Here is an 18,806-nt window from a genome sequence, read left to right on the forward strand (position 1 = left end):
CATTCTATGAGGCCAATATTACCTTGATCCCCAAACCAGGCAAAGACCCCCTCAAAAAGGAGAATTACAGACCGATTTCCCTAATGAATATGGATGCCAACATCCTCAACAAGATCCTGGCTAATAGAATCCAAGAGTACATTAAAAGGATTATCCATGATGACCAGGTGGGATTCATACCTGGGATGCAAGCATGGTTCAACATTTGCAAATCGATCAACGTGATACATCATAACAACAAGAAAAGACTCAGGAACCATATGAGCCTCTCAATTGATGCAGAAAAAGCATTTGACAAAATACAGCATCCTTTTCTGATTAAAACCCTTCAGAGTGTAGGGATAGAGGGTACATTCCTCAATCTCATAAAAACCATCTATGAAAAGCCTACAGCAAATATCATTCTCAATGGGGAAAAGCTGGAAGCCTTTCCCTGAAGATGAGGAACACGACAAGGATGCCCACTCTCGCCACTATTATTCAACATAGTACTAGATCCTTGCAACAGCAATCAGACAACAAAAAGGGATAAAAGGTATCCAAATTGGCAAGGAAGAAGTCAAAATGTCTCTCTTCACAGATGACATGATACTCTATATGGAAAACCCAAAAGAATCCACTCCCAAACTATTAGAAGTTATAGAGCCATTCAGTAATGTGGCGGGATACAAAATCAATGCTCAGAAATCAGTTGCATTTCTATACACAAATACTGAGACTGAAGAAAGAGAAATTAGGGAATCCATCCCATTTACAATAGCACCAAAAACCATACGTTACCTTGGAATTAACTTAACTGGAGACGTAAAGGGCCTATATTCTAGAAACTATAAGTCACTCTTGAAAGACATTGAGGAAGACACAAAAAGATGGAAAACTATTCCATGCTCATGGATCAGAAGAATTAACCTAGTTAAAATGTCCATGCTACCCAGAGCAATCTACACTTTCATTGCTATCCCGATCAAAACACTGATGACATTTTTCAAAGAACTGGAACAAATAGTCCTTAAATTTGTATGGAACCAGAAAAGGCCCCGGATCGCCAAGGAACTGTTGAAAAGGAAAAACAAAGCTGGGGGCATCACAATGCCGGATTTTGAGCTGTTCTACAAAACTATGATCACAAAGACAGCATGGTACTGGCACAAAAACAGACTCATAGACCAATGGAACAGAATAGAGACTCCAGAAATGGACCCTCGACTCTTTGGGCAACTAATCTTTGATATAGCAGGAAAAAACATCCAGTGGAAAAAAGACAGTCTCTTCAATAAATGGTGCTGGGAAAATTGGACAGCTACATGCAAAAGAATGAAACGACCAATCTCTCACACCATACACAAAAATAAACTCCAAATGGATGAAAGACCTTGATGTGAGACAGGAATCCATCAAAATTCTAGAGGAGAACATAGGCAGCAACCTCTACATCGGCCAAAGCAACCTTTTTCATGATACATCTCCAAAGGCAAGAGAAACAAAAGATAAAATGAACTTGTGGGACTTCATCAAGATAAAAAGCTTCGGCACAGCCAAGGAAACAGTCAAAAAAATCTAAGAGGCAGCCCACGGAATGGGAGAAGATATCTGCAAATGATGCTACAGATAAAAGACTGGTATCCAAGATCTACAAAGAACTTCTCAAACTCAATACACGAGAAACAAATAAATAAAAAAATGGGCAGAAGATACGAACAGACACTTTTCCAATGATGACATACAAATGGCTAACAGACGCATGAAAAAATGTTCAAAATCATTATCCACCAGGGAAATTCAAATCAAAACCACACTGAGATACCACCTTATTCCAGTTAGAATGGCAAAAATTGACAAGGCGAGAAACTACAATTGCTGGAGAGGATGTGCAGAAAGGGGATCCCTCCTACATTGTTGGTGGGAATGCAAGTTGGTACAGCCACTCTGGAAAACAGTGTGGAAGTCCCTTAAAAAGTTAAAAATTGAGGGGCGCCTGGGTGGCACAGCGGTTAAGCATCTGCCTTCGGCTCAGGGCGTTATCCCGGCGATCTGGGATCGAGCCCCACATCAGGCTCTTCTGCTATGAGCCTGCTTCTTCCTCTCCCACTTCCCCTGCTTGTGTTCCCTCTCTCGCTGGCTGTCTCTATCTCTGTCAAATAAATAAAAAAATCTTTAAAAAAAAAAAAAGTTAAAAATTGAGGTACCCTATGACCCAGCCATTGCACTACTGGGTATTTACCCCAAAGATGCAGACGTAGTGAAGAGAAGGGCCATATTCACCCCAATGTTCATAGCAGCATTGTCCACAATAGCTAAATCGTGGATGGAACCGAGATGCCCTTCAACAGATGACTGGATTAAGAAGTTGTGGTCCATATATACAATGGAATGTTACTCCACTATCAGAAAGAACGAATTCTCAACACTTGCTGCAACATGGACGGCACTGGAGGAGATAATGCTAAGTGAAATAAGTCAAGCAGAGAAAGACAATTATCATATGATTGCTCTCATCTATGGAACATAAGAACTAGGAAGATCGGTAGGGGAAGAAAGGTATAAAGAATGGGGGGTAATTAGAAGGAATGAAGCATGAGAGACTATGGACTTTGAGAAACAAACTGAGGGCCTCAGAGGGGAGGGGGTGGGGGAATTGCATAGACTGGTGATGGGTAGTAAGGAGGACACGTATAGCGTGGTGCAGTGGGTGTTATACGCAACTAATGAATTATCAAACTTTACATCAGAAACCAGGGATGTACTGTATGGTGACTAACATAATATAATTAAACATTAAAATAAAATAAAAATAAATAAATAAATAAATAAATAAATAAATAAATAAATAAATAAAAGATAGAAAAAAAGAGGGAACAGGGACCTGGGTTGGGAGGGAGCAGAAACAAGAAGGTCTGCCAACGTTCCAGAGAAGACCTGTCGTTGGGATGGTGTGTGGTGAGACGACAGTTGGGAAGCGGTTACTTACAAACGAGGTCACACGGGGTGTCCGTTATGATGTACCAGGGGCAAAGGCAGCTGATTGGTCGAGAGAAAGTATACAGCCTCTGCGTTGCTAAGGATACCTTCAGTCAGGTGAAGGCTTGGAAGAAGGTGGATCCTCCTCCAATTGTTTAACCTGCTACTGTATCCTGCTGACCTAGTGATTTACTAACCTGCTGACCTACTAACCTTTCTGAACCCTCCTGCCTCCCCTTGAGTACTTGATCTGACCCTGACACTGTCCGAGACCTCCTCTTGTCCTGACAAACGCCTTCCCCAATCCTACCCTCTATTTCCACCTTACCCCCATCCCTATTTACCACCCTATCCCCTCCCACCACTCCCTACCCCACCCACCCCCACTTCCACACCACCCCCGATCTCCACCTCCTCCCTGGTGCCCCAGCACCCCTTGAAAGCGCCAGGAGATGAAGATGCAGAGGCTGCTCTTCTGGCTTCTCTTGCTCCAATGTCCCAGTTACCCAAACCCAAATGTGAGTTAACATGGCACTTCAGTGGTGTCTTCCTTCTTTTCTTTTTTTTAAGATTTGATTTATTTGAGAGAGAGAAAGGGCACAGGTGCAGAGGGAAGGGCAGAGGGTGAGGGACAGAGAGAATCCCAAGCCAGCTGTGTGGTGAGCCCAGAGCCTAAAGAGGGGCTCAATCTCAGGACCATGAGATCACGACTTGATCCAAACCAAGACTTTGTCACTTAACTGACTGAGCCACCCAGGTGCCCCAAAGCTGCTGGTAGTGTCTTCCTTCCTAGTGGGTTCTTTGACACGGTGGTTAAATAACAGCTTTTTCCTGGGGTTCTTGATGGGAACTTCAGAAGACCTTCACATTTCCCTGAAGACCGAGCACCACAGGGCAGGTTTCTCGGTCAGCCTGAAGGGGTTGTGGCCACAACTGTCCACACCAAGTTCTACATCCTGTCTGCGCTGCTTGGTCCAAAAACCACAGTGCTGGCAGGATGGAAACCTGAAAATACTAGGTTTATGGTGTCAAGAAGGAAGGATTTGTGAAGATACGAAAAGCCATTGAGCTCTTTGTCTTAAAGAGGGGGCTTAGATGATATGTACATTATATCTCATTAAAATTGTCCTTAAAAATGTCAGGAACTCGAATTTAATAGGAACTATGGGTATTAGACTGGCTTCTGGAAGCCCGGTGAAGCTGCTGCTTCAAGCCTTGTAAGTTTAGGGTCCATCTTATGTGTAGTTTGTTTTCCTATCAGCACATTGTTGATATTTGTGGAGTTTGGCAGCCCTGGGAACAAAGATATCTCAAGCATTGGTGTTGGGACTAGAGTGTTAAAAAGTGAAATGTCCTGGGCGCCTGAGTAGCGCAGTCATTAAAGCGTCTGCCTTCGGCTCAGGGCGTGATCCCAGCGTACCGGGATCGAGTCCCACATCGGGCTTCTCCGCTATGAGCCTGCTTCTTCCTCTCCCATTCCCCCTGCTGTGTTCCCTCTCTCACTGGCTGTCTCTCTGTCACTCTGTCACATAAATAAATAAAATCTTTAAAAAAAAAAAAGTGAAATGTCCTTTGTGCTCCATGCTTCCTGGTTTGTTGACTTTTAACAAGTTCTGAGTCAGCCCTTTCCTTCTGGTCTTGGAGGCTGTCCCCAGGGACTCTGTGTCCCACCAGGTCCATGGGAGCCCTGAGACGCCCAGCAGACACTAAGTGACCTTATTCTGCTGAGACATTTGTCATGGGAAAATCACTAGGAGTGGTGGGATCAGGAAGTGAATGAGTTGTCGTCCTTTCTTAGGCCAAGTATGTACAGAGTGTTGATTTCCCCAAAGTAAAAAGGTCCTGAACGTCCTTAGGATTGTCCAAATATAAAGAAATACCTGGTTTCCAGTGTGAATATTTCATTTTGTCATTAAAAAGTAAAACCTGTACCCTCAGGAGAGAAAGAAAGAGACAGACAGGGAACACCCCTAGAAATAAGTAGACTTCTTTAGATTGGCTTGCACCAGATTCTTACAGAGAGATCTGGAAAGTGTCAGTAGTCAGGAAGGATCCTTATATTGAGGCAGAATCATTCCACACAAATACCTCCAGTCAAAATAGACTCTGTTCTGTTTCTTTTGAGTCTTCAAAGGAGGACATTTCTTGGTAGTCTTGATTGGAATTATTCCCCTCTACCCAGTCATCATCTCAACTGCATCAGTTCAGCTTTCTCACCCTGCCTCATTTCTGGGCTCTTGCATGAACTAACTGGTCTTGCATTTCCCACCTCCACCTGCTCATGGCCACTGTCCCTGAAAACCTAGTGTTATTGGCCCCATTGGATGTCATCCAGTTAAGAGTCAGCTGCTGGTCAGCATCCAGACAGCTGCCAGATGTACCGAGTGCCCACGACTGGGCGTGTTTTACATTCATGACAAGATGGCCTCTGTCTTGTGTGCAATTGATCCCCGTGATCAACCATGGTGCTGACAGCTACTGCTCTCTTTCAGACAGTGGCTATTCAAAGACAGTGTATGTTTCCACCAGCACACATTTTCCTGACCTCAGCAGTGAGGGCTGAAGATGGAAATGTTATAGATTTCAGGGGCTACTTTCTAGAGAGTTGTGTTTGCACAAAATTCAAGCTTGGTGTGAGTTAGTACAAATTGCATCGTGAACGTCTTTTCTCCTGAAATACTTATAACTCTAGTTTTTGTAAAATGAGATGTGTTCTTTATTTTGGGGTCCATATCTAGGAATTTAGTATTCTTTTAGAATTCAGGGGCCTCTGGATGGTTCATGCAGTTAAACGTCTACCTTAGGCTTGGGTCATGATCCCAGGGTCCTGGGATTGAGCCCTGTCTGGCTTCCTGTTCAGAGGCAGTCGGCTTCCTCCTTTCCCTCTGCCCCTCCCCCAGCTCATGCTCTCTCTCTTTCAAATAAATAAATGCAATCTTTTATTTTAATGTTTTCTCTCTTTAAAAAGTTAAATTTTATAATTGCTACTGACTGATTTAGTTACAATACTAAGAAATAGGAACATGGATTCCTTTCATTGGCTTTTTGGAGATAGGTGTTCGAGTAACTAAAACCTCACAGATATCCTCAAAATATACAAGATCACCTGATGATGCAAATCTTTATGTACTTCAGAAATCTGATGTTTTGGACTGTGATTCAGAAACAAAGTGAGCATTGAAAGAAAACATCAATGTTTTCAGAAACCAAACAATAACTATAATTTATTTTTGTTGGAATAACAATCCCATGTTATATTAATGAGTTAATGAGAAACCTCCTGTCTGTCTCACTTATGTCCTTATCTGAACATCTGTCCATATAACATTCTCATTTTTATCTCTAGTACATGTTTTATTCTTGCTTTCTCTTGTTTTTCCATACATGTTGGGTGTATTTTTTGAAATGTTCCAAAGGAGTTTATCCAGGTCCTTCATGGATGTACAATAGAAGTCACTGACTTCTTACCTACTCTAAATTTACATTTACTTGCATTGTCTATTTTATTTTGACTTATAAATTCTTAAGTTCTGTTAGCTATAGAAAAAATATCTGCAATGTGCTTGTAGGGAAAATAAAATCTCTTAAGATTTGCCTATTAGATTTTTCCTACAGCTTCCATGTTGTATGATCACAACATCTTTTTAAAGAATACAGTTTGTTGATATTTGACATAGGTAAGCAGCAATGAAACCATCACCAAGTAAGAGAGCAAACACACTCATCAGTCCCCAAAGTTGGCCCCTGCTCCTTTGTAATCCCTCTGTGCTCCTTCTCCTCCAGGAGGAGGCAGTTGAGAGGTGTGCTTACTTCCTGGAGGCTGGTGGGGAGTCTGTGAAGTTGATTCCTTGTGACATATACATTGTGAATGTCGTTGAGATTCTTCATTATCTCAAATGTTATTTCAGGTTGTCCACGTTGTGCCTGACCGTTTCATTCTCGGCCTTGATGGGGCTGGAGTTCTATGGAACTTTGCCATTCTTACTGGCTATTTGGGCATTTGTGCCTTTCTCATTTACATCTGGAGAACCGTCCTCGCTGTAAGTATACCAAAGTACCTGATATACTTTTATTCATAAATAAGCAGAAAATTTTATAGTCACTGGACATTTTTATATCCATTCAGTACTAAAAATTTCCCTCTAATAATGTCAATTTTGATTATCACCTAGATTGAAATAGTTTTAAATTTCTTTTTTTTGGAACATTACACAGTATTTTATTTTCTTTAATGTTTTTTTTTTATTATGTTAGTCACCATGCACATCCCGGGTTTTTGATGTAAAGTTCGATGATTCTTTAGTTGCGTATAACACCCAGTGCACCATGCAAAACATGCCCTCCTTACTACCCATCACCAGCCTATCCCATTCCCCCACCCGTCTCCCCTCTGAAGCCCTCAGTTTGTTTCTCAGAGTCCATAGTCTCCCATGCTTCATTCCCCCTTCCGATTACCCCCCCTTTCTTTATCCCTTTCTTCCCCTAGCGATCATCCTAGTTCTTATGTTCCATAGATGAGAGAAACCATATGATAATTGTCTTTCTCTGCTTGACTTATTTCACTTAGCATTATCTCCTCCAGTGCCGTCCATGTTGCAGCAAGTGTTGAGAATTAGTTCTTTCTGATAGCGGAGTAATATTCCATTGTATATATGGACCACAACTTCTTAATCCAGTCATCTGTTGAAGGGCATCTCGGTTCCTTCCACGATTTGGCTATCGTGGACAATGCTGCTATGAGCATTGGGGTTCATATGGCCCTTCTCTTCACTACGTTTGTATCTTTGGGGTAAATACTCAGTAGTGCAATGGCTGGATCATAGGGTAGCTCAATTTTTAACTTTTTAAGGGACCTCCACACTGTTTTGGGAGTGGCTGTACCAACTTGCATTCCCACCAACAATGTAGGAGGGATCCCCTTTCTGCACATCCTCTCCAGCAATTGTTGTCTCTTGCCTTGTCAGTTTTTGCCATTGTAACTGGCGTAGGGTGGTATCTTAGTGTGGTTTTGATTTGAGTTTCCCTGATGGCTAATGATTTTGAACATTTTTTCATGTGTCTGTTAGCCATTTGTATGTCCTCACTGGAAAAGTGTCTGTTCATATCTTCGGCCCATTTTATGATTTGTTTACTTGTTTCTCGCCTATTGAGTTTGAGAAGTTCTTTGCAGATCTTGGATACCAGTCTTTTATCTGTAGTATCTTTTGCAAATATATTCTCCCATTCCGTGGGCTGCCTCTTAGTTTTTTTGACTGTTTCCTTGGCTGTGCCGAAGCTTTTTATCTTGATGAAGTCCCACAAGTTCATTTTATCTTTTGTTTCTCTTGCCTTTGGAGATGTGTCATGAAAAAGGTTGCTTTGGCCAAAATAGTTTTAAATTTCTATTGAGGTGCCTTCTTGATCCATACGTGTGTTTTTCTTTATGTTCAAGCATAATTAGCAAACGGTGTAATATTAGTTTCAGGTGTACAACATGATTCAACAATCCTATACATTTCTCAGTGCTCATCACAATAAGTGTACTCTCAATCCCTTTCACCTCTTTCACCCTTTCCTCCTCTTACCCTCCAACCCATGTGTTCTTCAGAAGTGTGTTGTTTAATCTCCATTGTTTGGTCATTCTCCAGCTATCTTTATGTTCTTGATGTCTAGTTTGAGTGATTTGTGGTCTGAGAACATACTTCCTGTGGTTTCTATTCCTTTGGTTGTTCAGATGTATCTTATGGCCCCGAGTATGGCCTCTCTCAGTGACTTTTCCATGGGAGATTGTGAAGAATGTCTGTACTTCTGTTGTTGAATGAAGTATTCTGCAGATGTTAATGGCTGCCGTGGATTGGTGATGCTGTTCAGTTCACCTGTGTTCTCATGGAACTTCTGTATCTGCTGGATCTGTCAATGACCGATAAGAGGATTTTGAATTCTCCAGCAGTAGGAATGGATTCATCTATTCCCACCAGCAATATTTTCAGTTTCTGCCTCATGTACTTTGACTCTCTGTTGTTAATGCACGCACATTAGAAATTGTTATGTCTTTTTGGAGAATTGACCCCTTTACCATTGAAGTAATGACTGTCACTACCCCTGACAGTTTTCCTTACCCTGTAGTGTGTTTTGAAGGATCATTTCAATGGCCGGGTTTCTAGTTTGATGTTTCTTTTAACACTGTAAACATTTTGTCCTTCTTGATGGCATGGTTTCTGAGAAGTGTGATGTAGTTCTTATCCTTGTTCCTCTTGGGTAAGGTGTTATTGCTCCCCTCCACCTCCTTCAGACACCTACCCCAACCCCTGCTCCAGATTTCCAGAATAGTTTCTTTGTCTTTAATGATCTGTAGCTGAATAGTCTAGATCAGGCATTGTTAGTGTTTTTTGTTTGTTAGTTGTTTGTGTGTTTGTTTTGGTATTTATCTGGCTTTCGATGTTTTGAGCTTCCTGGATCTGTGATTTGGTGACTATATTAATTTTGGAAAATCCTCAGTCATTGCTTCAAATATCTCTCCCTTCTCTCCTGAAGGAATAGGTATTCCTATAATTTGTGTGTTACATGTTTTGTATTTGTCCCACTAGTCTTGGATTTTCTGTGCCGTCTTTGTAATTTTTGTCTTTGTGTTCTCTTTTGGAATTTTCTACTGGAATTTCTTTAGGCTCAATGATTCTTTCCTCTGGTATGTTGAGTCTGTTAAGGAACCCATCAAAGGCATTCTTGATTTCTGCTATGGTGGTGTTGTCTAGAATTACATTAAAATCTTAGAGTTTCATCTCTCTGTGTACATTCACCATCTCTTCTTCCTATTGTCCATTTTATTCTGAGATCCAGTATCATACATGGAAGGGACTTGTAATTCCTAGCCTGCTTAATCCCATCATCTCTGCCATGGGAAGTGTGTTTCTAATGCTTGCTGTTGTGGTTTTTACCTGTAGTGTGCCCTGTAAGGTTGTGTTGAAAGGTAGGTATTGTGTCCTAGTAAAGAAACTTAGATAAGTGGACTTTAGGGTGATGTTTTCTACTTAACTGGCTAGGGGTTAGACTGAGTTTACTCCCAGGTGAGACAGGGAGGAGAGAGCACTGGAGTTGAGTATTTGCCCTCAGCTCTATTGCTTAGTCTTTGGGAAACCCCCAATTAGGCTCTGGTGACATATTTCACTTGAGGGCAGACCTTTCTGAGAAGAACAGAAAGCTTTTGAGTTTATTTCTAAATGGGAATTTTCTCCCTGTCCCGGCCAATGGAGAAAGCTTCCCTTCAGAAAGAAAACAAAAATATTAAGTATTTGGTGTGCCCCATCCATCTTTTCACTTTTCCCGCCTGTGGGGCTGGGTGACAAGGGCCACGGAAGCTCAGAGGTTCCTAAGCAGCACGTGAAATTAATGGAATAGCCATGATTTTCTGTTTGCCCTCCACTGATGCACATTCCCCAACAACATTATCATGACTGGCTTGTTGATAGTGTGCTGGTATTCCAATATCCTGGCAAGATTTGGGGGCTGGCCTCAGCCTCTCATCATCCTGTAAAACTTTTGAACGGGGAAATATGCTAATGGTGTCAAAATGGGGTCTTGCCTAGATTTTATTGAGCTATAATTTATCTGGGTGACTCGATTCTGGGGAGCCTGGTTCCCCTTTTTCGGAACATCAGCTGTCATTTCTGTTGTTGCTCATGCTTCATCACTCGCCACGTGCCACTCTTTTTCTCGTCGATGGCTTTCATTTCTTTTTGATGACCCTCCATTTGTAGTAGTCTGGGAAAATTCATAACACCTTGTGTGCTGTAACTGCATGTGAATTCAGCAAATAGCCAAGTCTTTGTAAGATTTCAGAAAGGCTTTCTAGAGAAGGCAAGAAGCATATCTTTCTCAGAGTTTTTGCTTGTTCGCCTTCCTCCCTACCGGCCTGCCTTCCTTTCTTTCTTCCTTCCTTCCATTTTATATCTTTCAGGATTGAACAATAATCCCAGGTTCTAAACTTCAGTGTGGATATTGGTTACAAAACAGTTAGGGAAACGATGAATTAATGATTATTTTTTAAATGTCCACCCGATCCCTTGTCAAAATTGAATAGGGTGAACGTTCATTTAATAGAATGTGAATAGATTTTGAGGTAAAACGTAAGTTATACACCTTTGTGCTCTTTATCAAAAATGAATTGTGAACTATGATGACTCAGAGAAAGTCATAGATGAGTTTCATAGTTAGAAATGCTAATTTTGTCTTCTTTCTAATCCTGTGAATTCATTCTGCTAAGTAAAATGATTACTGTAACTTCTTTGGATTACTATTTCAGTATTTATCTGAACTGTAGATTTTTTCTAGTAATATGTTTTGACATCAAACTTAATTTTGTTTCTTCCATTCTTAGATTGCCCCTCGACAATATGAAGGTAAGATTTCTGGCTTTAGTTTTCTTTGTAATAAATTCTCAGTACCGGTGTTTGATGTGGGTGTAATTTGACTAGGGATAAATGTGGTGACTTCTGATGTCTAATTGACTTGTTAAGTCTTGAAAATCTTTCTCTTCTCCATGTGGAGTCTAAGTGATAATGTGGAGGGTGTTGCCATCTCTTAGGAGACCAGGAGGAGGAACACCTCATGGGAGGAGGGAGAACAAAAAGGGTGTAATTTTGCAGAGAGAAGTTTAGGAGGCAAGTGAGGATAGGAGCCTGAGGTCTGGAGTGGGTACTTTGCCATGACCTGGCTCTTGGTGAAATGTGACGATGAGAAAACACTCTGAGTCTATCAAGCAGGCTACACTTGGAGAAGAAGACAGGTATTGCCAGGCAGAGTGTGTGTCACAAGAGAGGTTTAAAGCATGCTTTTGAGTCTGAAGTGGAGGGAGCCTTTCCTGCCAGGGGAGAAGGAGTGGAAAGGAACGTGTGCCAGGGGTGGTAATGTATTGTGTCCGGGCCTCATGGATTGTGGTGATTCCATGGTGCTGTCTGACGGCCGAGGTGGCTGCCTGGCCCTTAGCAAACCCTCGAATGCTGGTGTTTGTCCCTGTGAGTGCAGCAGTGGTGGTGGTGAGAAGAGAGATCTCGGGGCACGAGAGCACTCACATTGGGCCAATAGAAGAGAATCTGCACTTGAGGTAAGATGAGAGACTTATTATTTTTTGAAAGATTTGGTTTATTCACTTGACAGAGAGAGAGCACAAGCAGGCAGAGTGGAAGGCAGAGGGAGAGGGCGAAGCAGGCTCCCAGTTGAGCAGAGAGCTGGATGTGGGACTGGATCCCAGGGCCCCGGGATCATGACCTGAGCTGAAGGCAGTCACTTAACCAACTGAGGCACCCAGGTGCCCCAAGATGAGAGAATTAAGTGCCTGTTAGAGGAGTCTGTGTTCTAGAGCTTACAGGTGTTATCCACTTGTGATAGGGAGCTTCATGAGGGTTGTTTTCCCTTAAGGATGGAGGGTGGCATTCTCAAGTTGGGCTGAGAAAACCTTGTGTTCCAGGGAGTGTGAGTTACCAGGCACTCCAGAGACTCTGTGTAACATGGAGAGTGTACCCAAGTGTGTTTGATTCCAAAGATCTGGTCCTCCAGAGCCCCCAGCCTGGGGTTCCTGAAAGGCAATCTGTGAGCAGCAGGAAGTCATGGAAGGCCTTTGAGTAGCCACTCAGTTGACATTTTGAGCTTTCCTTGTGTGGAATTCCAAGTAGGACCTGGAAGTAGACGTGGCGCTGAGCAGGAGCAAAGGATGGTTTTGTTCATTTTGGGTTGTTTGCAGGGACCTACTTACGTACCTTAATCATTGGAGGAGAGAGATGTTAGTTGAAAGGATGCTTGATTTTTCTGTTACATCTCTGGTGATGACATAAGTATTTGCAGTGATTGAATTTTCCAAGAATGATGCTTACAGATGGGAGAAAAATAGAAGACATTTGATTGTGTTTCTCTATTTCTGAAAACATTTTAAGTAGGAATCTCCCTGAAATAGGTTGTCTTAGGTTTCAAATGCTGCTAAACCTTGCTTTTTCAGGCACAATGGGAATGCTATCAAGTTAGTTACACCCAAGTGTCCAAGAATGTGTCTCTGGGGCTATTACAGTGGGATTATTCGATGTCACTGGTTTTGCTAATTATCTTAGAAATTCTTTTTTCTCCTTTTAGTTACTTTACAACAAATAGCTGAAAAGATCCATCGGCTTAAAAATGAAAACAGGGAACTTGCTAAAGAAATATCCATTTGGGAGGAGAAGGTATCAGTGCCCTTTCAAATATTTTTTGTGATTTCATTTTGGTTACTTCCCCCTCTGGTAGTTCATCCTATTGACCTATTTCACGTGACCCACAAATGATCGCGATTCAAGAGAAGCTTCACAAGTGTAGAGCACTGCCTCTCTATCCGAGAAAGGAGTCACACAGCGTTAGATAGCTTTGTCTAACACTCTGCTATTTTTGAATTCTGATTCCCTTTTCGTATATTTTATAGATCAGGGAAAGAAAGAAACATCGCGCAGAAATGAAGAGAGAACATCAGTTTCTCTCTGACAAAATTCTTAAATTGAAGGTAAGGATCCCTTCTTTGCCTGAATTGTGTTCTAACAACAGAAATAAAAGTAATGAATTATTATTATTATTATTATTATTATTATTATTATTATTATTTTAAAGATTGATTTGCGAGAGAGAAAGAGCGAGTGGAGGGGGGCAGAGGGAGAGAGAGAATCCCAAGCAGACTCCATGCTGAGTGTGTAGGCTGACGCAGGGGTCAGTCCCATGACTCTGAGGTGGGGACTGGAGCCAAAATGAAAGCAGGAGTTGGACCTACTGCGACACCCAGATGCCACCCACGTGCCCTAAGTGATGAATTATTATTACTCATTCAATATGTTTTGTTGAAGGAGAACATCGGAAAGGTTGAACGGGTTAATGCAAATTTAAGTGTCGCCCTTCATTTCAAGCGGACTATGTTGCAAGCTATGAGAGAGAAGAATGTCAAGAATGAGGACATGGTAAGAGTTGGCTGTTGAGATTTACCTTAACGTGGCTCAGGAGGCTTTTGGTCATTGGGTGAGGGGAGGGCCGCGTATTCGCTTGCTGTTTACCACAGTAGAGAGTGGGCATCTGGGAACTGAAACTCCTACCGAACAGTGAGCTGGAATTTCACTTAGGACCATCACGATGAGGTCTGCTATTTCAAGGACTAGGAAGTATGGTTTATTTCACAGCTAGGTAATTATCACATCGTTCAGCCCTGCCCTCCAAGATATGCAGAAAATCCCACAAGATACTTGAGTTATGAAGGGTGATAGCCAGCCAAATTGTATAGTCCCTTCCTGTCAATGCTGAAGAGAGAATTTTCAATGTTAATAGGGGAAGATATGTACATATATAATTTATGTATATAATTAGGTATATGTGTTTGTGTGTGTTTGTGTATATGTGTGTATACAAAAGTGTGGGTCTCCTTACTTTCTCCTTGTTCTATTTATGCCTCAAGGGCTTTCTTTGTTGCACTGCATGATCCCGTTCTGTTAGGTGCACTCACATTGTTCTGTGATCATGATTTCTTGAATGTCTTTCCTCATATCCGTCTTCAAGGCCCAAGATGCATTGGAGGATGAAGAGCAGGGAGACTTGGAGTCCAAAAAACGTGTACTGAAGGGTATGTTATTTTAGGGAAAGAAATCCCCAGATGCTGGCAATGAGTTTGCATTGGGAAGGGAAAGAATGCCTTCCTGCCTTCAAGGTCTTGCCCTTCTCCTTTCCCCAACAAAACCAAGTTCTCAGGTCACGTGCCCACTCATACAAAAGAAAACTCATCCTTTACAGAAAGCAAAAAGGTCCTGGAACAGAAGTGCAACGCCCTGAGTTCTTTGAAAGCAGCTAAGGAAGTGGAATTGAAGCTGCTAAGGAAGAAATTGGGTATCGTGGTGGATTTCTCTGAACGAAGAAAAGTGGCTGCCGAAGAGTAAGCTATTCCTGTGTTAATCGTCACAAACACTGTTGTATGAATTTATGTGGCAGCCAGGCTAGATAGTTGTAGTTCGTTGGGAATTGGATCTAGAGTATTTTTGCCAAATGCATTCTGTAGAAGTACCTGCCCTTCCTACCTTGATCTGTGCAACCTGCATTTTTGTTTCTGTTCCAACTGCTTGTCACACGTTGTGGTGTGATTCATTGGGGCAGAAGAGGGAAGGTACCAGCACTAATCAGCTTGATACCTGGATCCCCTCTGGGTCCATCTACATTGTCCTTTTGGTTTCAGTCTCATCACATGTTCTCATCAGCCCTGAATTCAGTCAGTTTCTTGTTCAGTACCAGACTTGGGTCAAGAATGTGTAGAGAAAAATGGAATTCTCTTGCTGCAGAAACAATGGGAATTTCTTTGTGGAAAGTGGGTTGGGGCTCCAGCAATACTGGATCCCTTCATCCAGTGTACAACCGAAATCGTTCACTGTGGCCCAATCCTAAGAAGGCCAGGGTATTTCCTGTCCACCTGATTTTGTAGGTGTAACTCTCCTGCGTCCCAAGCAAAGCCTGCAGTTTCACTAGGGGCTCACCTTTGCTGGCTGACCCTGAACAGCACTTGTTTCCTTCTAAGGCTGTGCTCATAAAGTCGTTCAGTTTCTTTGCAGTTCACTTGCCTGTTCCAGAACTCACTGATGAGCCCTGGGGAGCTTGGCTCCCACTGCCAGGTTGGCTTTCTCCTGGGCTTCCTTCTTCTGCATCTGGTTCTCCTGTTTCTTCATGCGCTCCTTAGAAGTTGGGTGCATTCACTCACGAGTTTCCACTTTTGTACAGTACTTCCTCTATTTTCCTCAGGAGGAGAAAGTTCTCAGGACCTTAGAGTCCCTCATTCATGCTGAAAAGCAAAACTGTTCCCCCTCTTCCCTGGAGACTCAGCTTTGTGCTAATCCTTCCCACACCGGGGGTGGGGGCCGCTCTGTCTCACTGGCATCTTGGTTCTGTTCATTGGTAAGTTCTTTCTGGGGCAGGTACAGTGTCCTGACCACCTTTCTCTCTTCAACACCTCACAGCTGAACCACTACATTACAGCCACTCCACAGAGCATGTGCTGAAGGATTGCCTGAGAGACCAGAAGCAAATGCATGAGTCCTTCTCTGTCTAGAGCTTTTGTCTCAGTTTCTAAGAGTCTTTTTGCATGTGATTCTTGAGTAAATCAAGAATCACATTGAAACCCTTTAAATCAACACCATGAACAAAAGAGTCTGAGGGCGACACAGGAAACCAGCCTTTCTAAGCATCGCTCTTTGCTGCTTTCACTATCAGTGGACTCTGTTAAAGTAGGTTGACTCCATGCAGTTGATAGTTGTCCATCTGACATCTGTTGCCTGGAGATAACACCCTGACTGTGTGACAGTTCACATCATTTTATACTTCAGGACATACCGTCAGCACTAAGATTGGCCTTTTCCTCCACCAGGATCTTTGAAGGAGGAAGCAGGGGTTGTACTTCTAAACCCTAGAGATGTCTGGGAGTGAGTTACCACGCTGATGAAGCCGTACTCTGGAAGGCTTCCTTTTGGGCTGTCCGTGTCGGGCACAGCCTTGGTCTGAGGATCGGGGCTCCCCATGGAGGTGTAAGACTAATGATGGTCTCCTGCTTCATCCAAATAGTTTTCAGGCCTAGTTTCTCACTTTGAACTGAAATGAGCCTTCACCATCTCAGAGAAAGAAAGACCTATTCTGAGAGGGCACAAAGTGCAGTGTTATTTGGTGACTTGGTGATGAATGAATTGAAGTAGAGAAGTACAAAGACAGCTCTGATTGCAGGGGACGTGGCAGCAGCCAGAATCTGATTTTTCTTTAGCCCTAAATGGGGCCTTCAGTTCATTTCCCTGATGGTGTTCACAGTCTGTGCATTTATGGAAGCCATTCAAATCTAGGCCGCAAGTGTGCTGGGAGGAAAAACGGCAGAAATTCTGGACCTTGGCTACTGGTCTATGTATATACCTTTCCCATTTTAGGAAGCTGGAAAAGACACTTTATGAACTGGAGGCAACAAAGAATCAGCTGTCAGATGCCGAGGAAAATCTGAAAGTAACCAAAGAAGAAATAGACAAGTACAAGTGAGTTCAGACACCATACTAGCGGCTCCTGAAATCCTTGTTTACTTTGTATTTTTCACCTTTGTACAATGTCTAGACTCAACAAGTAATATAAACAAAAATTCAGGGGACATATCCAGAAAGAATTAACAGACCCAAAGAGATAAGTTTTAGAAAGAGCAAAACAACCATGTTAGTAAACACGTCCTGATAACCAGCGCTGGCCTGACTCTGTGGGAACTTGTTCCACGCCAGAGTCCCTGGTTGTGATGTCAATGGTGGTCATCTTGAGGAAAGCAGTTTGTCGTAGGATGAATCCTACCCATAAACACGGTGGTGCCATCTGATGGCGCTGGTCTTTGCAACCCTGGCAAACGTGGCGAGGATAGAAGTTAAAGGAGAATAGAGCTTCATGACGAAAGATACTTGTCATGTGATAAATTAGGGAAAGATTGAAAACGGGTAAGGAAATTATATCAACTCTGAACCCTGCATGTGTGGAGAAATGAGTAAGGAAAGGATGTGACAATAGCTTTGATCCTGCTGTCCATGTATAGTCATGTGGAAGTGTTTCCTGTGTCAGGATCAATTGGATGAGGGGACAGATAACTGGAGGATGGCCACATGGGCCGATGATTTAAAATCACACCCAATATTGGGCTTTATCTGACGAAAGCAATTGTACCTGACAGACAACAGATCGGAAAGATGCAAGACCAGCTGCAGGAGGCAGAGCTCACCTTTGAACGCAAGGTAACCTGAGCTGTGCCCCAACAGGCCCCTTAGCGCCTCCTGCAGGGGACGGAAGTGGCCCTTAGATCCCTGAACATGCGCTTTTGGTGTGTTGGCTTTTTCAGATCGCAGTTCATGAAAAGAATGCTGTAGGGAATTGGGTAAGTGTTTTCTTTTCCCTGCTCTCCATTTGGGGCACAGTCCGGCACAACTGAAGATGGGTGGGTTTTTCTCCCGCAGATCAAGGCTCGGGTTTGGGAGCGGAAGATACAGCAGCAGAGCAGGGAGAACGCCTACATGATACACAGGTGTGCGAGTCTGATGTGCCTTTTTACGGGTGTTTTGAGGGGTGACAACTACACTGTTTGGTGTCCAGTAGAGGACGTGGTGATGTAATTCTTATAGACGTCTGCTCTTTCTCTGTATTCAAGACTGCGCATGATGGAAGGAGAGATGCTGCCTGAGGGATGCATGAGGCAGGAAGCGATGCTGGGAAGACCTGAGATGTGGAGCCCTCCACGGAGAGGTAGGGAGCGCGCTGTGAAACAGGGCAGCCTGACTTCTGCTGGGAAAACACACGGTGTCCTTCCCATTCCTGTGGGTGGTCATTGTGTGTCCTGGAGAGAATCACGAGCAGTACCTACGGACAGCAGGTTGTCTGAAGGGGTGACAGGTGGGTGTTTTCCTCAGATTCCCCCAGGCAGCAGGGCACCTGTCCCTGTGACAGGCGGAGCTCACGCCCGTCCCCTCACTGCAGAACCTCCCCCACCCCCCACCACCGCCCAACTGAGGAGATGAGCCTGGAGGAGTCATGAGCCCCAGCTTCCTTCCCACCTTGACTCAGTGGTAAAGAGTCTTTGAGAAAAGAAAAAGACTATTTGAAAAAAAGTCATTTATTTATTCTTTATGGAGGTTCCTTTATTTTGGTTTTCTTTGCAATCTGCAGTACTGCATTTATCAGTGAGATGTGTGCATTTTACTCCTGTAATGTTATCAGTATGATGTCACAGCTTTACTTCTCAATCTCCTATTGTTTCTTTGCTCCCGACTATACGATCAGTCTACTCCATTTCTTCTGTTAAATATTTCCATAATAGCCAGTCACACATGCTA

The 18,806-nt window shown here is 43.0% G+C and overlaps 1 protein-coding gene across 1 annotated transcript in view; it reads left to right on the top strand.

The window, feature by feature from the left end:
• Nucleotides 1-18,806, top strand: part of LOC148110514 (uncharacterized) — a 147,625-nt gene that overhangs the window by 119,513 nt on the left and 9,306 nt on the right. The window contains exons 16-27 of the mRNA XM_087869951.1: nt 6,867-6,998; nt 11,312-11,333; nt 13,057-13,145; nt 13,379-13,456; nt 13,791-13,901; nt 14,491-14,554; nt 14,722-14,860; nt 16,881-16,982; nt 17,654-17,714; nt 17,819-17,854; nt 17,934-18,001; nt 18,125-18,219. Coding sequence (XP_087726077.1) covers nt 6,867-6,998; nt 11,312-11,333; nt 13,057-13,145; nt 13,379-13,456; nt 13,791-13,901; nt 14,491-14,554; nt 14,722-14,860; nt 16,881-16,982; nt 17,654-17,714; nt 17,819-17,854; nt 17,934-18,001; nt 18,125-18,219 — 997 coding nt within the window. The remainder of the gene's footprint in view (nt 1-6,866; nt 6,999-11,311; nt 11,334-13,056; nt 13,146-13,378; nt 13,457-13,790; nt 13,902-14,490; nt 14,555-14,721; nt 14,861-16,880; nt 16,983-17,653; nt 17,715-17,818; nt 17,855-17,933; nt 18,002-18,124; nt 18,220-18,806) is intronic.

The sequence above is a fragment of the Ursus americanus genome, chromosome 2, assembly GCF_024610735.1.
Source record: "Ursus americanus isolate L20-20 chromosome 2, mUrsAme1.1.p, whole genome shotgun sequence".
In the NCBI taxonomy this organism is placed as follows: domain Eukaryota; kingdom Metazoa; phylum Chordata; class Mammalia; order Carnivora; family Ursidae; genus Ursus; species Ursus americanus.